General features: G+C 41.5%; 2 protein-coding genes across 4 annotated transcripts; both read left to right on the forward strand.

Annotated features, from left to right (window-relative positions):
- The first annotated feature begins 5,988 nt into the window (after positions 1-5,988).
- On the forward strand, positions 5,989-13,815 carry suox (sulfite oxidase). Of its 3 annotated transcripts, none has more exons than XM_005469433.3 (5): positions 5,989-6,141; positions 9,079-9,149; positions 9,471-9,639; positions 10,472-10,714; positions 11,499-13,815. In XM_005469433.3, exons 2-5 carry the CDS (start codon positions 9,091-9,093, stop codon positions 12,717-12,719), a joined length of 1,692 nt encoding a protein of 563 aa, XP_005469490.1. In that variant the 5' UTR covers positions 5,989-6,141; positions 9,079-9,090; the 3' UTR covers positions 12,720-13,815. The 3 variants fall into 3 exon arrangements, with proteins under 3 accessions (XP_005469490.1, XP_005469489.1, XP_013124651.1); XM_005469432.3 differs by having other exon boundaries at positions 6,007-6,216; XM_013269197.3 differs by lacking the exon at positions 5,989-6,141 and adding an exon at positions 8,841-8,923.
- A 3,166-nt stretch (positions 13,816-16,981) lies between these two features.
- mmp19 (matrix metallopeptidase 19) lies at positions 16,982-20,553 on the forward strand. Its single transcript, XM_005469431.4, has 9 exons — positions 16,982-17,301; positions 17,488-17,573; positions 17,730-17,860; positions 18,346-18,558; positions 18,646-18,891; positions 19,060-19,185; positions 19,369-19,533; positions 19,628-19,755; positions 19,857-20,553. Exons 1-9 carry the CDS (start codon positions 17,194-17,196, stop codon positions 20,085-20,087), a joined length of 1,434 nt encoding a protein of 477 aa, XP_005469488.1. The 5' UTR covers positions 16,982-17,193; the 3' UTR covers positions 20,088-20,553.
- The last annotated feature ends 63 nt before the right edge of the window (positions 20,554-20,616 follow it).

The following is a 20,616-nucleotide window of genomic DNA, read 5'->3' on the forward strand; positions in this document are numbered from 1 at the left end:
TGTCAGGCTGTTTGAATATTAAATTTTGCATGTTGCCGAAAAAGAAAAAAACAGTACTGGACAAAACAAATTTGCAATGAAATCTGTTTGTAAATAAGCAGTTATCAGAAAAAACAGCTGAAACGTCTGCACACAAACACAGGAGAGGTGAGTGCGCTGCAGTTTGGACCAAGAAGCGGGAGAAAACTGAGATTTCTTCTGTTCATGAAGACATATTTGCAGGTTGGGTGACGGCAGGCTACGAGATGCATGCTTGCTAACTGAAATGTTAGAAAACATCAGAAAAAACAGCTGAAAACACTGAATATTGACTTTACACAAAATGACTCAAAGTATAAGTCCACTATATCTTTTGGCTGAGACTCTTTATATGCTTATTTAAACTTTTCAGAAATGCAGCATGTATGATGAAGCATACTATCTGAAAATGAACTGCCCTGTATAAATCTCACTATCGAGCAGAGCACCAGTGATTGCTAGTTTCTCTTTTCAAATTCAAAAAGTAATGCCTGAGAGCAAAACTGAGTGCATTACGTTGTTCATCTTGGACTGAGTGCCTTTAACTTAAGTTTAATCAGTTTTATTCCATCATCTCAAAAGTAAGAAAGATTTCACTGAACTATAACAGTCAGGTCAATGCACGGATTGGGAGAATATGAGAGGAAAATTATGGTCTTTGCATTTCCCGTGTATTATTAGTCTGTCAGTCTGCAAGCAGCTGTGGCTAATTTTACTGAATCATTTATTTGTTGAATAAGGCGCCCTGCAGTTTTTTCCCCTATTCTTCTAGTGTAACTAGTTCAGAATCAGAATCAGAAAGGGTTTTATTGCCAAATGTTGAGCAGGTTTACAACATTAGGAAATTGCTGCGGTACTTAGTGCAAACATAATGTTATATAATGCTTAAATAGACATAATAAGAATTAAAAGTGCTAAGAGGATAGATATGTACATGAGTGCAGGTGGTGATCAGTGCCAGACATGGGATGATGCAGTGAACACAGTGTAGGGTCATGTGTTATTGGTGGGAACAGTCATATGGTTATTGTTCATGAGTCCAACAGCAGAGGGGAAGAAACTGTTCTTATGGCGAGAGGTTCTGGTGCGAATGGACCGGAGCCTCCTGCCTGAGGGGAGCAGGTCAAACAGACTGTGTCCAGGGTGAGAAGGGTCAGCTGTGATCCGAGCTGCACGCCCCAGTGTCCTGGAGGTGTACAGGTCCTGCAGAGATGGGAGTTTGCAGCCAATCACCTTCTCAGCAGAGCGCACAACACGCTGCAGTCTCTGTTTGTCCCTGATAGTGGTTCCAGCGTACCACACGGTGATGGAGGAGGTGAGGATGGACTCGATGATTGCGGTGTAGAATTGCATCATCGTCCGTGCTGGCAGGTTGAATTTCTTCAGCTGCCTCAGGAAGTACATCCTCTGCTGGGCTTTCTTTATGACGGAGGTGATGGTGGGCTCCCACTTCAGGTCCTGGGTGATGGTGGTACCCAGGAAGCGGAATGAGTCCACAGAGGTGATGAGGGTGTCAGTCAGGATGATGGGGGGGGAGTGGGGCTGTGTGCTTCCTGAAGTCCACAATAATCTCCACTGTCTTCTGGGCATTCAGCACCAGGTTGTTGTGGCTGCACCAGGACACCAGACGTTCAACCTCCCTCCTGTAGGCAGACTCATCCCCGTCTGAGATGAGTCCAATAACGGTGGTGTCATCTGCAAACTTGATTAGCTTGACAGACTGGTGGGTGGAGGTGCAGCAGTTAGTGTACAGGGAGAAGAGCAGAGGAGAAAGAACACAGCCCTGAGGGGAGCCGGTGCTGATGGTCCGGGAGTCCGAGACATTCTTTCCCAGCCTCACATGCTGCTTCCTGTCCGTCAGGAAGTCAGTGATCCACCGGCAGATGGGATCAGGCACATTCATCTGGGAAAGCTTGCCTTGGAGATGGTCTGGAAGGATGGTGTTGAAGGCAGAGCTGAAGTCCACAAACAGGATCCTGGCGTAGGTTCCTGGGGAGTCCAGATGCTGCAGGATGAAGTGTAGAGCCATGTTGATAGCATTGTCTACAGACCTGTTGGCTCTGTATCCAAACTGCAGGGGGTCCAGGAGGGGGGCCGTGAGGGTCTTGAGGTAGGAGAGAACCAGGCGCTCAAATGACTTCATGACCACAGATGTCAGAGCCACAGGTCTGTAGTCATTTAGTCCAGTGATCCTTGGTTTCTTGGGGACAGGGATTATGGTGGAGGACTTGAAGCAGACAGGCACATGACATGCCTGCAGTGAGGAGTTGAAAATGCCAGAAAACACTGGGGCCAGCTCGTTTGCACAGTGTCTGAGGGTGGCAGGAGACACACCGTCTGGGCCAGGAGCTTTTCGAGCATTCAGACTCTTAAACTGCTTCCTCACATCTGCTTCATGAATAGTTACTGTTTAACTAAGTTTAATATGCTGTAATGAGGCTACTAGATGAAGTTATCTTGCCTAACATTCAGTTACTGTGGGATGGAGTAGAGTGGTAGAGTCATAAACTTTTACATCAAACTTTTTCACCATAAAGCTTTGTTGACAACGAGTAATGGCGGATGAATGATCACTGCATTTCTTCCCAAAACACATACCAAGTGCAAAATAGCACAGTTCATTAAACTGACAGCACGTCGGTGCAGGTTTAACCTTCCTGCTCTGATGAATTTTAAACCAAAGTCAAAGAACCAGAAAATCCAGACTCCTCACAACCATCCTTTTTATTACCAGTGTGCTGAAGTGTGAAGACATGAGTACATTTCACCAGTAGATGGCACTAGAAAGCCAACCAGTTAACAAGACAGCAGGATCACTATTGTAGGTGTTATTATGCACATATGTGACAGAATTTTTCCTACAGAGACATGAACACACACACTCTGCTTGCCTCTTTCACCTCTCAGGAGAGACTAAATTATATAGATTTTGAATGGCTTGTGGAAACTCCACAGCATTAAGAATGTAATCCATTAGATTTTTCCACCCGAACTGAACTCTTTTAAATTAATACATTGCACCTAATAGCAACAACCTACACACCACTGGCAGACTGTTAGTATTACATAAGCAACTGTTAAATATTTATATAAGGTGTAAAGTTTGAACGGAACCTGGTGGCTGGCTCTCTTTCCATGTGGAATCTTTCCATGTGGAATCTGTCCTTAACCAGGTTTCGTCTGTAAAATGTTTAAATACACAACATGATTATCTCTTTCACGGGCTACCTTAGCAACAACAAGAAGAGACAAAGGAAAAGGCAATGTATCACTACCTGGATACAAAAATATATATTTTGCTCTTAATATTTACAAGAGGACCATGTGTGCAAATGTACCCGGGGATTGCCGAAACAAAGACAGTGCAGTCCACTGGCCTGAGGACAGGGTTGCTATGTCAACCCCGTCCTTAGGCCAGTTTTGACTGGATTACTCAAACATGGCAAAGCTCACATACTGACCAAGTTTAAACAAAGGAAACGGGCAACACTCAGTCACATCTTACACAAGAGTGGGCACACTGCTAAGTTCTTCCAAAATGTGTGTCATTGCAGGGTTTCTAAATTGCACGTGGAAAGAAAAGTGGAACTGTGGGTGTGACCTCAAAATGAAACTGAAAAGTCTGGATTAAAAGAGAAAACAGGTTGCCATGGTAACATCATAAAAAGGCATTTTGTCTTCTGTAACAGCAGTTTCATTCACCTCTTCCTGCTGAGACACCCAGAGTAAAGAAGTTTCGTATCATTAAAGATAAAGTGGGAATGCTTTACAAAAGAGAAAAAGTGCTCACATCTGAATGAGGTGTGAGCACTTCTTGCCTTTTTAATAGACATTGTGACTGTGATTTTGGGCTTGTTGTCATTGCTACAGCATAAATTTGGGATCCATCAGTTCCCCCCCCATGGGGAATCTTTTTCTGACTAAGGATCTGTGTGCTTGGGGGCAATAATACTCAGTGATAATAATATCTACACTGATTTGAGAAGGTATTGTAGCCATGTAGCTAACCTCTCAGAGCTATCACAGCCTCTACAAATATAATGAATCCAGATGGATAAATGTCATGCTACTTGTCCAGATTTTGGGATTCACTTCAAATTCCTTGTATTTGAATAGAAAGTACAGGGTTATTTGTTCTGTCTTCCTCCCCTCACCCCCAACAGGTTGAGGCAGAAACTTGCCCCTCCCTGAGCCTGGTTCTACCAGAAGTTTGTTCCTTTTAGAAAGGAGATTTTCCTTCCCACTGTCATCAATTGCTTGCTCATATAGGCTCGTCTGATTGTTGGAGTTTTCTCTGTATTATTGTAGAGTCTTTACCTTATAATGTAAAGTGCCTTGAAGTGACCATTGTTGTGATTTGGCACTATATAAATAAATACACTGAATTGACATTTATGTCTATCTAATATAATGCCATACTGATCAGAAATGTTGTGACTGACAATTAAACGACCAGATATAAATCCCCATTTTTAGCAGAACATTTACATAAGTGTAGAGTAAGGCACCATTTCTGCAAGTTTACCATGTGTAAAGATTATTGAGCAAAGCTAAAAACTGCTGTGCTGATTGAAGAAACAATACAGTTAGTCTTGTGTCTGGAACACTAGCAGCTCTTCCAAACAGAGCTTTGTTGTCTCTATGAAACTGAGGTATCCCCATTTATTATATTTGCTCGTTTTAGCAGGGCAAAGTAGTCGAGTATGAGACATCCACACCTTCTTTGTTCCAGAGCATGAAGGCTTTTAATTGCTTCTACATTTGTGCATTTTTTCAGGGTGTGGTCTCTGAGTTTTCTGTTCTCTTGCTCTAAATTGTTGGTGTGGAGGACAAGCTGTGCTCCACGCTTTCCCTCTGCATACCAGTTAGTATTTAACCTGTCAATCAGGTGCGTTCAGGATTATCTGGTCATCTAAGCAGAGGTGAGCATGTTAAAGTCACTGCTGGCACAGTCAGTTTAGCAAAGTGTTTATAATGCCTGTTCTGCCAGAGAGGTTGATATCACAATAATAACTAATTGATAATACGCTAATAAATATGTTTTATATTTTGCAGCAAAAAAGTTAATAACGAAGTGTACATGGGTAGTTAAGGGTATAAAAATGGTGCTTCGTGTTTTATTTGTTAGAAAGATTTAACAGTTAGTAGTAAAGATGTGAAAAAAAAGGCAGGAGAACATCTCATTCAAAATGCCGTTTTATTAATTGTTTCGGGCGGATGAAGCGTGCCCTGTGCTGTCATAACGTGGATGAGGTAAGTAGTAGCTTTCTTGAACGTCCCTCGTTCAGTGTTGCCAACTTAGCGACTTTGTCGCTATATTTAGGGAGTTTTCAGACCGCCTTAGCGACTTTTTTTCTAAAAAGCGACTAGCGACAAATCTGGCGACTTTTTCTGGTGTTATTGTAGACTTATTTATGACGACTTTTTGACGTGAAAGCGCGTATCGCTCTTACTCTCAAGAAGCAGCCCGTTCCCAAGCGCTCACGGGCGGAGGATAGTCCTCCCCCTATTTCGGGTCACTTTTGCCGGTGTTGTGCAAAAAAAGCGATTGTCTGCCAAAAACTGATTTCCAATGTTTCTGTGTATTTTTTATGTGTGATATCTTTACGTATGTTCGTAAATAGACTTCGGTGAACAGGACATTTGACATGTTTCACATATTATTGCCCAACAAGTTACTTATAGCAGTTTAAATATGAGCAATCAGTTTTTGGCAAATACCGGAAATCAGTTTTTGGCAGACAATCAGTTTTTGGCACAACGTTGGAATTGTGATATTAAAAAAAAAAAACAATAATTGCCAAAAGAAATTTAATTTGTAGTTCTAAATAAACTCTAAATGCATTTAGTTTTTTATTCACTTTATGTCTCTTCCACAATGTTATTTCTCTCTCCAACGTAGGTCACAATTAAATTAGCATGATCAATTATGCAAATTAGGCGATGACGTCATTTAGCGACTTCTAGCGACTTTTAAGACAGCCAATAGCGATTTTCAATACTGAAGAGTTGGCAACACTGCCCTTGTTCACTCTTTGTATGCGTGTGTGTGGCGTTCAGAGGTCAGCAGGGTAGCTGTCCTTCGGGCATCTTGAGGAACGTCTGCACACAAACACAGGAGAGGTGAGTGCGCTGCAGTTTGGACCAAGAAGCGGGAGAAAACTGAGATTTCTTCTGTTCATGAAGACATATTTGCAGGTTGGGTGACGGCAGGCTACGAGATGCATGCTTGCTAACTGAAATGTTAGCTAGGTTAGCCGTGAGGATGGATGGTGATGAAGCGCAACGCCAGCGTGTTAGTTACGTGAACATTGAAGTGCTGTCATTTAAAAAAAAATAAATTAAAACTTTCTGCCTGTGTTGAATTCGTTAGGATTAATACCGCCTTGGTTCACTGTGGTTGATATGAAATAGTCATTGAAGACTTTTGATTGATTTTTCCCTCGCTGTCCATCAGAAGCCTCTCACCGGTTTAGCTAACGTGTGCAACGCTGCAAGGCTCAGCGTGAACCAGCAGGGACCTGAAGCTTCTGTGCCCTCATACTTTATTTTGTATTATTAATATTATTATTGTTGTTATTATTATGATGTCCATGCTGGTTGTGTTGCCAGGTTTGCCCAAACTAAAAAAGACTATTTTATTTTTGTCTTAGTTGCTTTGTAAGTATGTATGTTGATTTAGTTTACTTTTTCTAAAATTTGGGATTTTTATATTATTTTCATTTTAGTTTAATACATTATATATTATATACATTATATACATCTGCTAATATATGTAATTTACTTTTAGGGTAAAGGGTTCAGACTATGCTGAACGGTCATGGTGGTAAAAGTGAAATGTAAGTGCGTCCTGGCCATTGATAATATAGTGCTAGCTTTGAGGAACACCATGCAGATACTACAGAAACAAGGTGATTTATCAGATGTAGAACCCAACCAAATATGGGATTTTGCAGATTTTGGTGATTTATAAATTCAGTATTCCAATACATTTTTTTTCTTTTCTTTGAGACACATATTTCCATATTTCCATAACATTTGTTATTTATTTATTCCTTTACGCTCGACCTTGCTGGCATCAGTTGTTCTTGTGGCTTTCCAAAGATGTGTTACCAAGATGTAGTTTGTCCACCCTTGGCTGGACAAATTATGCAATGTTAACACTCATAACATGGGTGAAGGGCATTTCTCCTATCCCTTCTTTACTTGTTTAAAATTCCATCTACTGGCTGTTATAAATGCTGATACCGACTGATTAGATCAGTTGGTCAGGCTGTAACAGGCATTTATTTATCCATTCATCCTTTCACCATTCAGAGCTGCGACAGCGACTGTGAGCTCTGCCCTGGCAGGCTGTGCTGGGGGAAGTTGTGTCTGTGGTTGTGGTTACTGATTCTGGTTGAATTTATGGGTGGTATGGATATTTCAGCATCTATCACCATTCAGACACAAAGAGTCTGTGATACCTTATTTAACAGGATTTTATGCATTTTCCTGTTATTTCAAGCCTTTTTCATGAACAAAACTGTGTTTCAGGTTTGAGTAAATTAACCCCCACTTGAACAGGTTTTATTTATTTATTTTCTATTTCAATCTATCTTTTTCTTATCACTGTCCTGCTTTGCTGATTTCCCTTTGTTGGAAAGCCAACACCTCTTTCACGCTTTGGTGGGTGCCAACAAAAACAGCATCATTGTGCTTTTATCACATGTTAGCATACTTGTAACAATACTGCTGCATGTAGCTCGTGTTGCACCCATTCATAAAGTAATGTGTTGCCAAGAATCATAATTGCTAGTATACATCCATATTTAAAACCAGAACCATGGTGAAAGCTGTGTCATCTTTTAACTACAGTCTGTCTAAATCAGGTTTGTAGTTGAAATCAGCAGTGCAGAATCGTGCAGAGCATTGTACCAAGCTTGGTCCCAATACTTTATATGATAAAATATAAGGTAAGCCTAACTCTTCAGGTTAGACACAAACACAGAAGTTTTTTTTGTAACCCTTTTGTTATTTTGCACCATTTCCAGTGATTGGGGTACAGTTGTGTTTATGCTCAGTTGTAACATCTCCAAAAGGCTGGAGTCGAATATAATTTGGTGATGTTTCTGTTAAAAAGTGAAATTTTCATTTGTCATTCTGAGTGAGACAGACTGAGGTCATGGCATTGTTTCCGTTCAGCTGTGTGAACACATGACTCAATGGTTGCACAATGCTTTCTGTTAAAAAGAAAGTGTTGAGATTCAGGAATTAATGACGTCATTCTTGAAAGTCTTTGAAAATCAGAATTTCCTCAGTGACTGTAATTGTGCTGCTTCTGTAAAAGCTGTCAGATAAGTCAAAGTAATGTTTATGGCTGCTGTGATAAGATATGTGTAATCACCTGATAAAGCACAGCGCCCTCATGTGATATCTTCTGGTTTATCAGTGGTCTGTAAATACGTTTTTTTTTGCAAAGTTGGTAGTTCTAGTTTAGTGTAGTACCGTTCTCCGGTTAGCGAATCTTCTATTCCTCAAGTTAGTCACTCACAGAGCTTTCTAGAACAATCCCACCCAAACATATTTATCTGACTCTGAAACATATTTGGCCAGTTTAAGGCCTAATATGTTTCGAAGAAAAAATCCTGCTGAAGTACATTTCCATTGAACGGCAATATATTTCATTTAGTATTTATTGTGTGCTGGAGAACATACAAGAGTGAACTGAACCCTTGGCCTCCTCGTTCCCCTCCTACCTGCTCACTCCCCCTCAGCTGGTTGGTTATTTTTTCAAAGGATGAAGTAACAGCCTGTTGTTCAGTTGATTAGAAACGGGAACATTTTAAGGTTCAGTTTGTCATTTGGCTGTAAGTGTACACAGTTTGGAGTTTCTTGATGAGTGCAACAACACTGAATTATACAAGTAAAAATTGGGAACTCTGTTGAAATGTTTCACATTACTGACATTTTCAGAAGTACATTTATCTGCTCACTAAGTGTGGATGGGAAAAATAATGATCAGCTACCAGATGATGCTCATGTGCTTTTTTTTTTTTTTTTTTTCTTCTTCTTTTTCAGAACGTCAATGCAATGCTGCTCCTCAGACGCTGCCACAGGCTGAAACCGTTTGGCCCGCTCAGCATTAACAGGTACATTATTATAACAACGTATTTCTAATGTTTATTTCATATAATTTACTTCATTTTTACTTGTCGTACCTCTTGTGATGTAGTTCAGTAGCTGAGTTCCACTAAGACAAGTCTTTGTGGTTAACAGACTGTGTACCTGCAAATTAATTTAGTTTTACGAGTTGTTAGGTCACGTTTTAGTGTACAAGAAATCTGAAAGCTTGCACTTTATTTGGGGGCTACAGTAGCAATTACCAACACACACACATATATATATATATATATATACACATACACACACGTGTGTCAAAGTTATGTTTCCATTTTTTTAAATTTTCACAGAAATCAGGTGGCACCTGTAGTTGCATCGTGTGCAGTTCGTCTCTGCAGCAGCAGCAGCAATGACCAGAGATTCCACCAACATGGCTTCAGTGTCAGCTGGAGACACGTCCTGGCAGGACTGCTGGCTGGTACAGGGGCTGTACTGGCATATGGTCTACACCATCACAAGGTTACAAAGAGACAATATCTGTCCATTTTTGCTTTCTTTTTAAAGTTTAATGCACTTTTTTTTGCTATTTTTTGCTAAATTATGCTAATTACATATGTTTTTAACCACAACAGCAACTGAAAATTTAAAATTGCACACTCTCTCAGCAAAAAAACATTAACTTTTCAAAGTATGAATGCAGTTGTTCAAAGTATGTAAATTATTAATGCAGTGAGGCTGTAGAGCGTGACTCCAAATGGTTCTTGGTGTTGTGGTAGACACTAAACACACGGACAATAAGTCAGTTGGTCATTGAGCCCTTTCTTCCCTAGTCAGCCCATTGAATGACTATAACATCAACTACATCAGCAGATTTTGTACCTTCAAAGCTAGTGAAGCAAAAACAGAGCACTGCCCTGCAAAGTCCACAGTCTTTACAGAAACCCTTCCTCAGCAGCACAACCAGATTAACAGCACCTACAGCATTCTTTGCTCAGACTGCCATAAAGTCTGGCTTTTCTGAACTTCAACGGTTAAATGTCAACTGATGTCTTTCCAGGAATTAGGCTGTACCTAATGAGGCTCGTATGCTAGCTGTCAGTGCTAACTCTCAAGGAGTTGCTTGCTGGTTGTTTATTTAATCAAATAAAAAAAGGCCACATGGTTTTGTGTTAAGGTAGTAAGCAGCAGTAGTGCTTGAAATTTGAACAGCTGGAAGCTCATATATTTTCTTCTTTTGACATCCCAGGGAACTTTGGGTGTTTTTAAAATAAGTGAGGAGTATATAGGTCTGTGCATGACCACTAGGTTCTTGCTATTTTGATAGAAACTGATGCTGCCTCTTTCTGTGCAGGCTATAGAGAAGAGCTCCCCGCTTCCTATCATCAGCCAGGAGGAAGTTACAAGGCATCGCTCCCTGAAAGATGGCGTGTGGGTCACCTACAAAGGCGGCGTCTATGACATTACCGAGTTTGTTTCCATGCACCCTGGTGGGGAGAAAATCATGATGGCAGCAGGTGGTGCCATTGAGCCCTTCTGGTCGCTTTATGCGGTACACAATCAGGAGCATGTGCTGGATATCCTCTCTGGGTATAAGGTGAGAAACCCGCTCGTTTCTGTTAATTTAACTAAAGCACTGTTACATAGTAAGGAATTAAAATTTAGTTGACTGGGGTTTGTTAATCAGTATCAAAACATTAGGTGCAACCACTGAGGTAGGTCAGAGTTTAAAATAATCAACCCTGTAGTAAGTTAGCTAAAGGGGAGCGTGGGTGTAAAAGCTTTAGCAACATTGCTGTTCATAGAAATTTACCAGGAAAAAAATTTATTCTGGATATTCTTATGGGTGGAAAAAGTTGTGTCAAACGGGATATTACACAGTATAGCTGTGTGGAAATTTGCACTTAAACCAAACTGCAGACCTCAACACATGTGTGAGCCTTTCATTTGACATCAACACAGACATACCCACTAAGCTTGCAGAGCTCTTTCTTTTAATAAGGTTCTCACTCAAAAGAAAAGCTGACATAATCATAAAACAGTAGAAGTTTTTCATTATATTTATATTTTTGAAAAATTGCTACAGAGGTTGATGAGCTTTCACAGCACATCACTTGAATTTATCCTTAAATTAACTTTTTAAATGTATGCTGTTCATCTTGCCCTTCTGTTCAGTGCAGACACATATGAAAAGGTCTGCTGCACACTTTATACTGAGGAAAACCTCAGGGCTGTAAGCTGAATGCTGGCACTCCCTCAAGTGGTCACTGAGAAAAAATGTGTGGCTGATATTTTTATTAGCTTTTTGAGCTGAAGAGAAGTTCAGTTGCAGTGCTGCAGTTTTGGTCTAATAAAATCTTTGTGTCTGTGGTTGATGTAAGGTTGGTGAGCTGGATGCGGAAGACCTGAAGAAGCAATATACTTTTAAATCATCAGACCCCTACTCTTCTGACCCTGAGCGTCACCCTGTCCTGCACGCCAACAGCCTCAAGCCCTTCACGGCTGAACCTCCGCCCGAAATCCTCTCTGACAGCTACATCACGCCCACTGCTTTCTTCTTCAAAAGAAACCACCTGCCGGTTCCTCAGGTGGACCCCGATTCATATCGCCTACATGTGGAGGGGCTACCCAAAGGAGTGCTCACACTGTCTTTAGAAGAGTTGAAGACTCGATTCCCCAAACACACCATCACAGCTACCCTGCAGTGTGCAGGAAACCGCCGTAGTGAGATGAATAAGGCCAAGCAGGTTAAGGGACTGAACTGGGGCGTTGGTGCCATCGGTAATGCGACATGGAGCGGCGCCAAGCTCAGGGATGTCCTGCTGGCTGCAGGTTACGGGCCAGATGTAGCCCAGTGGGCTCGCCACGTTCAGTTTGAAGGACTGGATAAAGAAATAACAGGGAGTGCGTACGGTGCTTCAGTCCCTATAAATAAGGCAATTAGCGAGGAGGGCGATGTGCTGCTGGCCTATGAAATGAACGGCGAGGATATTCCGGCCGACCATGGCTTCCCCATTCGCGTGGTGGTACCAGGTGTAGTGGGCGCACGCAGCGTGAAGTGGCTGGGTAAAATAGTAGTCAGTGCAGAGGAGAGCAGCAGCCACTGGCAGCAGAAAGATTACAAAGGTTTCTCCCCAGGAATAGACTGGGACACAGTGGACTACAAATCTGCTCCAGCCATCCAAGAGCTGCCTGTTCAGTCTGCCATAACCACACCAAGAGAAGGCTCCGTGATCGATCGCAGCGAAGAAATGCTGACTGTGAAGGGCTACGCTTGGAGCGGCGGGGGCAGAGAGGTGATACGCGTGGATGTTTCTCTGGACGGAGGGAAGACGTGGAACGTGGCCAAGTTGAAGAGCAGCGACAAGGAAGGAGATCAAACTTCTCCTCCACTAGGACGAGCTTGGGCATGGAAGCTGTGGGAGATAACGGTTCCTCTTCCTCCAGAGGCCCAAGAGCTGGAGCTCATTTGCAAGGCAGTGGACAACAGTTACAACACGCAGCCGGACACATTCGGTCCAATCTGGAATGTGAGGGGCTTGCTGGGTAACGCCTGGCACAGAGTGAAGGTGAAGATCAACGAGGATGACGACGAAGAGTAGGCTCAGCGGTTGAAGTGCAGAAATCAAAAGACTATTTTTGTCTTTTTTAATCAAATTTGTGTCATAGATTCAGCAAATGTAGGAAGAAACCGGGAGTAGCTGCTTAGGAATATAACACTACATTTTGAAATATTTTTGACAAACAGCCTCAAATATTTATTCATTTTGTTGCGAGTGAGATTTGCAGCGGTACGTACATGCGATGAAGCTCAAGGGCGTGAACAGCCAAATTAAATTATGTCTGGTTATCTCATTTATTATTCACTTTTGTTTATTCTTAAGCAAAACCGTGGTTCAGTTTGATTCTGAAGCTCTGTAGTTTATAAAGATGAAACATTTATTTTTCATACTCCATGTTTATAACTCTGAAGATGAGGGGATTTTGTTAAAAGGGTTAAAATAAACGATTATGGCACCACAGAATGTAAAAGATTAACTTTTTTATAAAGATATCTAATCTAGCTGAAGGGAAGCCGAGTGGTTCGTTAAGTGTTGATTTGTTTTTAATCAAGAGTAGTGATACTGAGTGTAGTGGTCACATTTATTTTTTCCTTTCTTTTGGGAACTTAGATTTTCTTTGAGTAGCTCAAACTGTAGTAACCATCTCGTGGTTGAAGTAATCGATGTTTGGCTTGGGTTAGCACATCAGCGGTGGACTGTGGCCCTCTTTTGACTAATCATGCTGTGGGCCTGTCCTCTGCTCTTTCAGAGGAGATATGAAATACAAAACTACAGTGTGAAGTTCCAGCTAAGGTCAAGCTGTGTACAGGGCAACACACAGCACAGCAGAGGTCCCTTAGTGTTCATTTAGTGTAAGGAGACGCCAGAAAAAATATCCTGTTGAGAAGTGAGTGCTGATTTCTTACACTCAGAGAGAGGAGGGGTGAATAATATGTAGGACCACTAAAATGTTACAGTTAATCATTTTAGCATTTGTTTGAAGAACTGGAGAAACTGCAGGTTTTATTTTTATAATGTTATGAAAATATGCCGATGCACTGCTCTTAATTCTTATTAACAGGTGAATTATATTTGAATGTGTGAGAATCATAACATGTATTTAACTGCTTACGATGAATAAAGATCTCTGACTTTACACTGGCCTAAGTCCGGTTATTCAGCTTTTCCTGATTTTTGCTTTTCAAATTAATTTTTTTTTTGTTTTCGAGTTAATGCACAAGGAATAATTATGTCGTGATGGCGGATGGCTGTTGTTACAGATGGATAGAGTTCAGCGACTTTCAGTCCAGCTGGTACACAAAACGCCTCCTGTCAGTCACGTAGCTCTGCTCTGTGTTTGCTTTAGATACTTACGTGTGTGTGTGTGTGTGTGTGTGTGTGTGTGTGTGTGTCTTATGATTTCAAAAGCAGCCCGATCCAAAAAAAGAACATTTTGTACTCCCTAGTCTTACTCTTTCCTCTTTCTGTTCCTTTTTTCCCCCTTTAATTAAATCACTGTAAATTTCACAACGATGACAAATGCAGATGACAGGAAGCACGAAGCCGATGACCGAAGTTTACTGCGAAGTCAGCAAACACACAGAACTGTGTCACGTTGGTGGTAAATGGTAATATTTTGCCAGTATGATGCAAGATGAACATAACTGAAGTCTGCCATACAGGGTTTTTTTTGTTTTTTGTTTTTTTTTAAAAAAAGACAAATATTAAAAAAAATACTGAAAACGTTCTTTAGGTTTGTGGAGATGTTTCACCTCTCATTGAACACACTTCTTCATTTCTAAAATCAAATAGTGAAGAGAACAACGTATTTAAAGCCTAATGGGGTTTTGGAAGTAATCCTGAGAGTCATCATATGAGCCAAGCTGTGAAAAAAGGTGTGGGTCATTGCCATCACCAGGGGTTAAGGGTGAAACCCCCTGTGAGACCTTGCCCCACCCCATAATGTGACCTCCTGTGAGGTCACCTGAGGAAAAGTGTGAGCGTACATTGAACAGCCTGGGAAGAGATCTCAAGACTGCATTTTAGGTGGCTGATAGCTGGTGTAAGTCACCGCCTCTGTTCAATGGTTGTTCACATTGGACTTTGAAGACCTCTTTCACTCCTGTTTCACACCATCTGTCTTCTCGGTCATTGATATGATGAGAAAGAGTGACCTTTGCCCTTTAGGTGCAGATGTACAGCTGAGGCTCGAGGTGGCTCTTCTATGCTGTGCTGTATGTTTGTGGAGTGGCTGTTTGGTCTCTTGCTGCACTGCACAACATACGTTATGTTGTTTAACTTGTGTTTGGGAGTTTTTTCCCTTGGAATCAAACAGTTTTCGTGTGAGGGTGTTGCTGGGTCTGAAGCACACTGGGATTTTCGTGTTGTCCATTATTTTATTTTTTTTAGAACTAAAAGAACTAAAGAAGTCCAGTTAACTTTTCAGGCTCTCGTGCCTACCATGAACCTGGACAGCTGAGACATACAAGTCATTCTTGTTAGCTTAGTACCACTATGTAAATCAGTGCTAGAACTGAATAATTATGAGCAAAGACGCATCACGTTATAAAAGTTATTACTCTAACCTAATAAAAAATGTGGATCCAGACTCCTCTGCTGGTGTAACAGACTGCCTGTGTGGTACCTGTGAGGCTATATGATGCCAACCATGCACACATCTTGAGACCAGCTGTTTTACTACCTTTAATGCTCCTGTACATTTATACCACTTCAGTACACAGCGCTCCATTCCAATCACATTTCAGACATTTCAAGAATACACATCAAAAGACAATGTCAGCCTTCCATCATCTGCAGTTTTTTTCATTAGATGCCAAAGCAGGGTTGAATGCAATCAGAAAATCTCCAAAATGAGCTAAGCTCATCAAAAGGTATGACTCTGCTGCTCACGTGAGAGGAAACAAGAAAGAATAAAATTTTGGCTGACTATGCCAAATGCCAAATTATTCTCTCATGCTAGAAATAGTAACATGATTTTTGTTTAGATCTGATCAGTGCTAATAGCTCACTTTAACATGCAACATAGCCACTGTCTAACTGAAGCATCCCATCTTCTTTTAACAACAGCCTGTAAATAATCTGAGGAGACCGGCTTCTGGACTTTAGGGAGAGAAATGTTGTCCCATTCACACGTCTGATATGAAGCTGCTCAACAGTTCTGAGTCTTCTTGGTCATAGTTTTCATTTCATGGTGCTCCAGATGTTTGCAGTTGATGAAAGGTTTGCACTGCAGACAGGCCAGCACCCAGACTCTTCTATTATGAAGCCATGCTGTTTTAATAGTTATGCAGTGTGTTGTTTAGCATTATCTTCCTGAAAAAGGCATTATATGAAGAAATGAGCATATGTTGCTCTAAATCCTGTACATAGCTTTCAGCATTGACGGTGCCTTTGCAGATTTCCAGATGTAATCTGTCAATTCCAAAGGAACTAACTTTATACCATCAGAGATGTAGGTTTTTGATGGAGGTCAAAGGCCTTGTTATCAGCTAGACAGTCCCTCTTTTTTGAGACGTGTTTCTGGCATCAAATTAAAAATAAGCTCATGTTTTTCTTGAAATCATAAATGTCTTATTTTAACCATTTGATTTGTTTTCTAAGTTCTATTGTAGGTAAAACATGGGTTTACGAGATTTCCAAATCATCGCAATATGTTTTTATTTACATTTTATACACAATCTCAAGTTCTGTAGTTTGAAGTGGAGTTGTACAAAAAAACAAAAAGATACACATACAGCAAAAGAAATCGAAACCAAAGGCAAAACTAAACACGAGAGGAAAAGATTTCAGATTTTATGGTTAATCATGGGTCTTATATAGCACTTTTCTGCCATACCTAAACACTCAGAGCGTTTTATTGTATATTTATTCTTATTTGTGAAATTAAAGACAATAAGGAGAATCACAAAACAACATTTTTTTTTTAAAAAAGAACAAAAAAAAAGAAAAGAAAATGTAGGTCCACTAAAAAAGTGTTCCACCAATGGAAATACAAAAGCTTTTAACTGTTCGTGTATTAAAGATATCTGTCCCAGGTAATACAGGTGTGGGGGTGACAGGAATGTGAAAACAGAGGGCAGGGCAAATCCTGTGGTTTAGACCCATACCCGAACTCCAGTCATCTGTTAAGGAATGAACAACTCTGATGTGATCCCGGATAGTGATATATCGGTGTTGTTGTGTTCAGGAAGAGGGCCCTCTCTCCACTTGTTCATAAAAAGACCAAACTAAAGCCACACTACTGTAACATTTACTAAATGTGTAGAGCATGCAGGCGGGGGGGCTTTCGGTCTTTCCTGACAGCTGTACAATTTAACAGCAGACATGTTGATAGTAGGTCAACTGGCTGCTCTTGTAATCCTCATTCTTCAGAGGTGGATCATCACAGCCGCGGGGCTGACTCATGCGCCGGACGAGTTAAAAACCGCTGGAGCGCCAAGAGAACAAAGAGTCTGCTGTGGGACTCCGCTGAGCACGTCTCCGGAGCACCAGCTGTGGAAATCTGAATCTCAGGATGATTATGGAGCACAAAGGACTGCTGCTGGCGCTGCTGCTGCCGGTGTTCAGCCTCAAAGGAGTATTTTGCGCAGTGGTACCATGGACGGAGTTCAGTGAAGCAACGGTAAGATGGCAGGTTGTTTTGTGACTTGTTTGAAAACTTCCCTAAAAGCAGACCTTTTTACTTTATTTAATCAGTGAGTCCTTATGATGTGTTTATAGATGTGTCTTTATTTTCCTGCCAAATGAGTTGGTTTATCGTGGTCTTATACGCACATGACAGCTTTGTTGTTTTCTCACACATGCACAGGCCTATTTGAGGCAGTACGGCTACCTGAATGAGCCCACCGACACACTGGACCCTCGTTACCTGGAGGAGGTCATTGAAGCCCTCAGGTAAAGTAGATTATTGCTATTTCTACAGAAAACACGCTTCCAGTAACATCTGCTGTTAGATCAGGATCCGTTAGAGCGATACTCCCTACACAGGATGTGGGGAGTGTCTGTTTTTTTCATTACTTTGCAGATATTTGATTTCCTTGTATTCATCAGGGTCTTCCAGAGAGTGAATGATCTGCCACCTACTGGAGAGTTAGATGAAGCCACACTGGAAGTGATGAACCAGCCCCGCTGTGGTTTGGAGGATCCTTTCAACAAGAAATTTCACAAGTACAGAGTGATGGGTGAGAAGCAAATTGTGTACATCGGTGGTTTTAACATTTACTTGGGACTGTTACACAAAATACCCAGCCAGTGTCACAATTTCCTCATTATTTTGGTTTGTTTAGTTTTTCAGTTTCATAAAACCACGAGCAGCGATACGTCAGTGTTTCTAGTATGCTGAGGCTTTAAAGTTAAGACTATATGTATATTACACAAGACAAGCTGTCATGATTGGATATAGTATGATTTAGTACTCATTTGTTAACTTGTTACAGCTGCAGATTAGCATTAAAAAGCTGGATCTTTAAAGGCAACAGCTATGACGTTAGTTTAAACACACTCCTGAAACAGGCTTTTCCATGCAATTTCAAATTCATCCACTCTGCTTCTCGAGGAGCTGACAAAATGCGTTTTCAACCACCCAACTCTCCACGCATAAAGTACATAAAATCTTGATTTCGGTTTCATTATGATGACTTAGAAACAAAATGTTCTTCTCTTTTAGCCCGCTGGAGGAAAAGGAGCTTAACCTATCGCATCTACAACTACACTCCTGACATGATCAAGTCAGATGTCAGGAACGCCATCCGTTCTGCCTTCAAGTACTGGAGCGATGTGGCGGCTTTGACCTTTAGAGAGGTCAATTATGGCAGAGCCGACATAAAGATCTCCTTCCACAAGAAAGATGGATTCTGCTCTGTCCCATTCGATGGCCGTGGTAAGTCTTGTTTGTAAATGCATGTGTCACTAGGTCGTCTGTGACTGGGTTGCTGGGACTGTTACTGTTTATTTGCTCTGGGTGCAGGTCGTGTACTGGCCCATGCTGAGTCACCAGAATCGGGTATTGTCCACTTTGATGAGGATGAGTTCTGGACTGAGGGAACATATTATGGCACTAATCTGCGTATTGTAGCTGCTCATGAAATTGGCCATGCTCTCGGCCTGGGTCACTCTCAGTTCAGAAGCGCTCTGATGGCACCAGTCTACTCTGGTTACCGTGTCAACTTCAGGCTGCACTCAGATGACGTGAATGGCATCCAGGCACTATATGGTGAGTGCATCGAGGGGGTCCTGCAACATGATTGGTGCTGTTACTGGACCTGGGCTGTCGATGTTGCACAAATACAACATTTGTCAGTTTAAGGGTGATGATTCTGGGTTCTGATTGCATATAAGAAAACATGCTATCATCCTAAAATGTTTAAGTTCTCTGCTTAAGGCAAACGGATCACAAGCACTTTAGCCAGTCCCACAGTTCCAGACAATCTGGTTCCCACAGTGAGCAGCCAGGGGACTGAGAACATCCCTGATCCCTGCACAGCAACACTGGATGCCATTATGCTAGGTAAGTTATCGATCAGTGTTTGTTAGACCAGCTAACTTTACATTAGGCCATCAAACATGAAATTAGTTTAAAGAATGAAACTGCAAGATATAAGATTTAAAAGGCACCATGAGTTAAAAAGGTTTAGAGATCTCGTTATTCAGATCATTTCTCATGAATGGCTGTTATTATTTGTTCAATCAGGTCCCTGGAAGAAAACCTATGCTTTTAGTGGCGATTATATGTGGACTATCTCTGACCTGGGACACAACACACCTATAAGAATTGACAAACTGTGGGGAGGCCTCCCGGGAAACCTAAATGCTGCTGTGTACTCTCAGCGAACCAACAAGACATATTTCTTAAAAGGTAATTTTAGTCCAGTCAAGCTACACTTCAGTTACCCACCGCTCTCCGGCTTGGAATAGTCCGCATAAAAGGTCTGTTCTCTTTCTGGTCACAGGCAATAAAGTGTGGAGGTATACCAGTTTTGTTCTGGACTACGGCTACCCCAAAGAGCTGAAAAGGATTCCCCCTAATATCGATGCAGCCCTGTATCTGGAGAAGAACAAAAAGCTTGTCTTCATTAAGGTAGCTACGAAGAGAAGCACTTAAACATACAACTACATCCACACCTTCTATTCCTCAATAAGCCTCATTTGTGTTTTTTTAATTTCCATCACCCTGCGTAGGGATCAGAGCACTGGCAATGGGATGAGCTGAAATACAACGACCTAAATTTCTACCCCAAGCCGCTCAGCATGATCTTCACTGGAGTGCCACCCGCTCCTGATGCAGCCTTCACCTGGACCAATGGCAAGATATACATATTCAAGGGAGACGACTACTGGCGAGTGAACGAGCAGCTGAAAGCAGAGAGAGGCTATCCACTGAGCAAGAAGGAACGCTGGATGCGATGCTAGTGCTCCACCATCAGGGGGCAGCAGGTACCAAGAGGTGTGAAGCACAGGGCATTTACGAACCACCCTAACCTCAAGAGCAGCAATTCATTATAAATAATCACTGACCACATTAATGGAAAAGCTAGTGTGGGAATCTGTACCCTCTACAGCAGGCTTGTGTTTGTGTGTCTCTGAATGCAGGATTGTGCAAACTTTTGTATTATATGATCTTTGAGAAAAATCAAAGCTGTTTTGTTTTTTGTTTTTCCATTTTACATGTGTGTTGGATTATGTGTCATTATGCACTCAGTAAGACGTAATACGATGACGGGAACGTGCACTTTCGGGTCAGTTTTGTTTCATGGACTTCATTGCGTTCAATGAGTAACACTGGTCTGCGAGAAAAGCACGCGACACTCGTTCCCTCGTTTAAAGTGAAAATGTATCATTTTCTACGAATAAACAAGACGTAACATCAACAATAAAACTGCGTCTCGCATTGCTCACAACTTCACAACAGTTGCTCACACTGCCACATTGAAAGGACAGA

The sequence above is a fragment of the Oreochromis niloticus genome, linkage group LG5 (assembly GCF_001858045.2).
Source record: "Oreochromis niloticus isolate F11D_XX linkage group LG5, O_niloticus_UMD_NMBU, whole genome shotgun sequence".
In the NCBI taxonomy this organism is placed as follows: Eukaryota; Metazoa; Chordata; class Actinopteri; order Cichliformes; family Cichlidae; genus Oreochromis; species Oreochromis niloticus.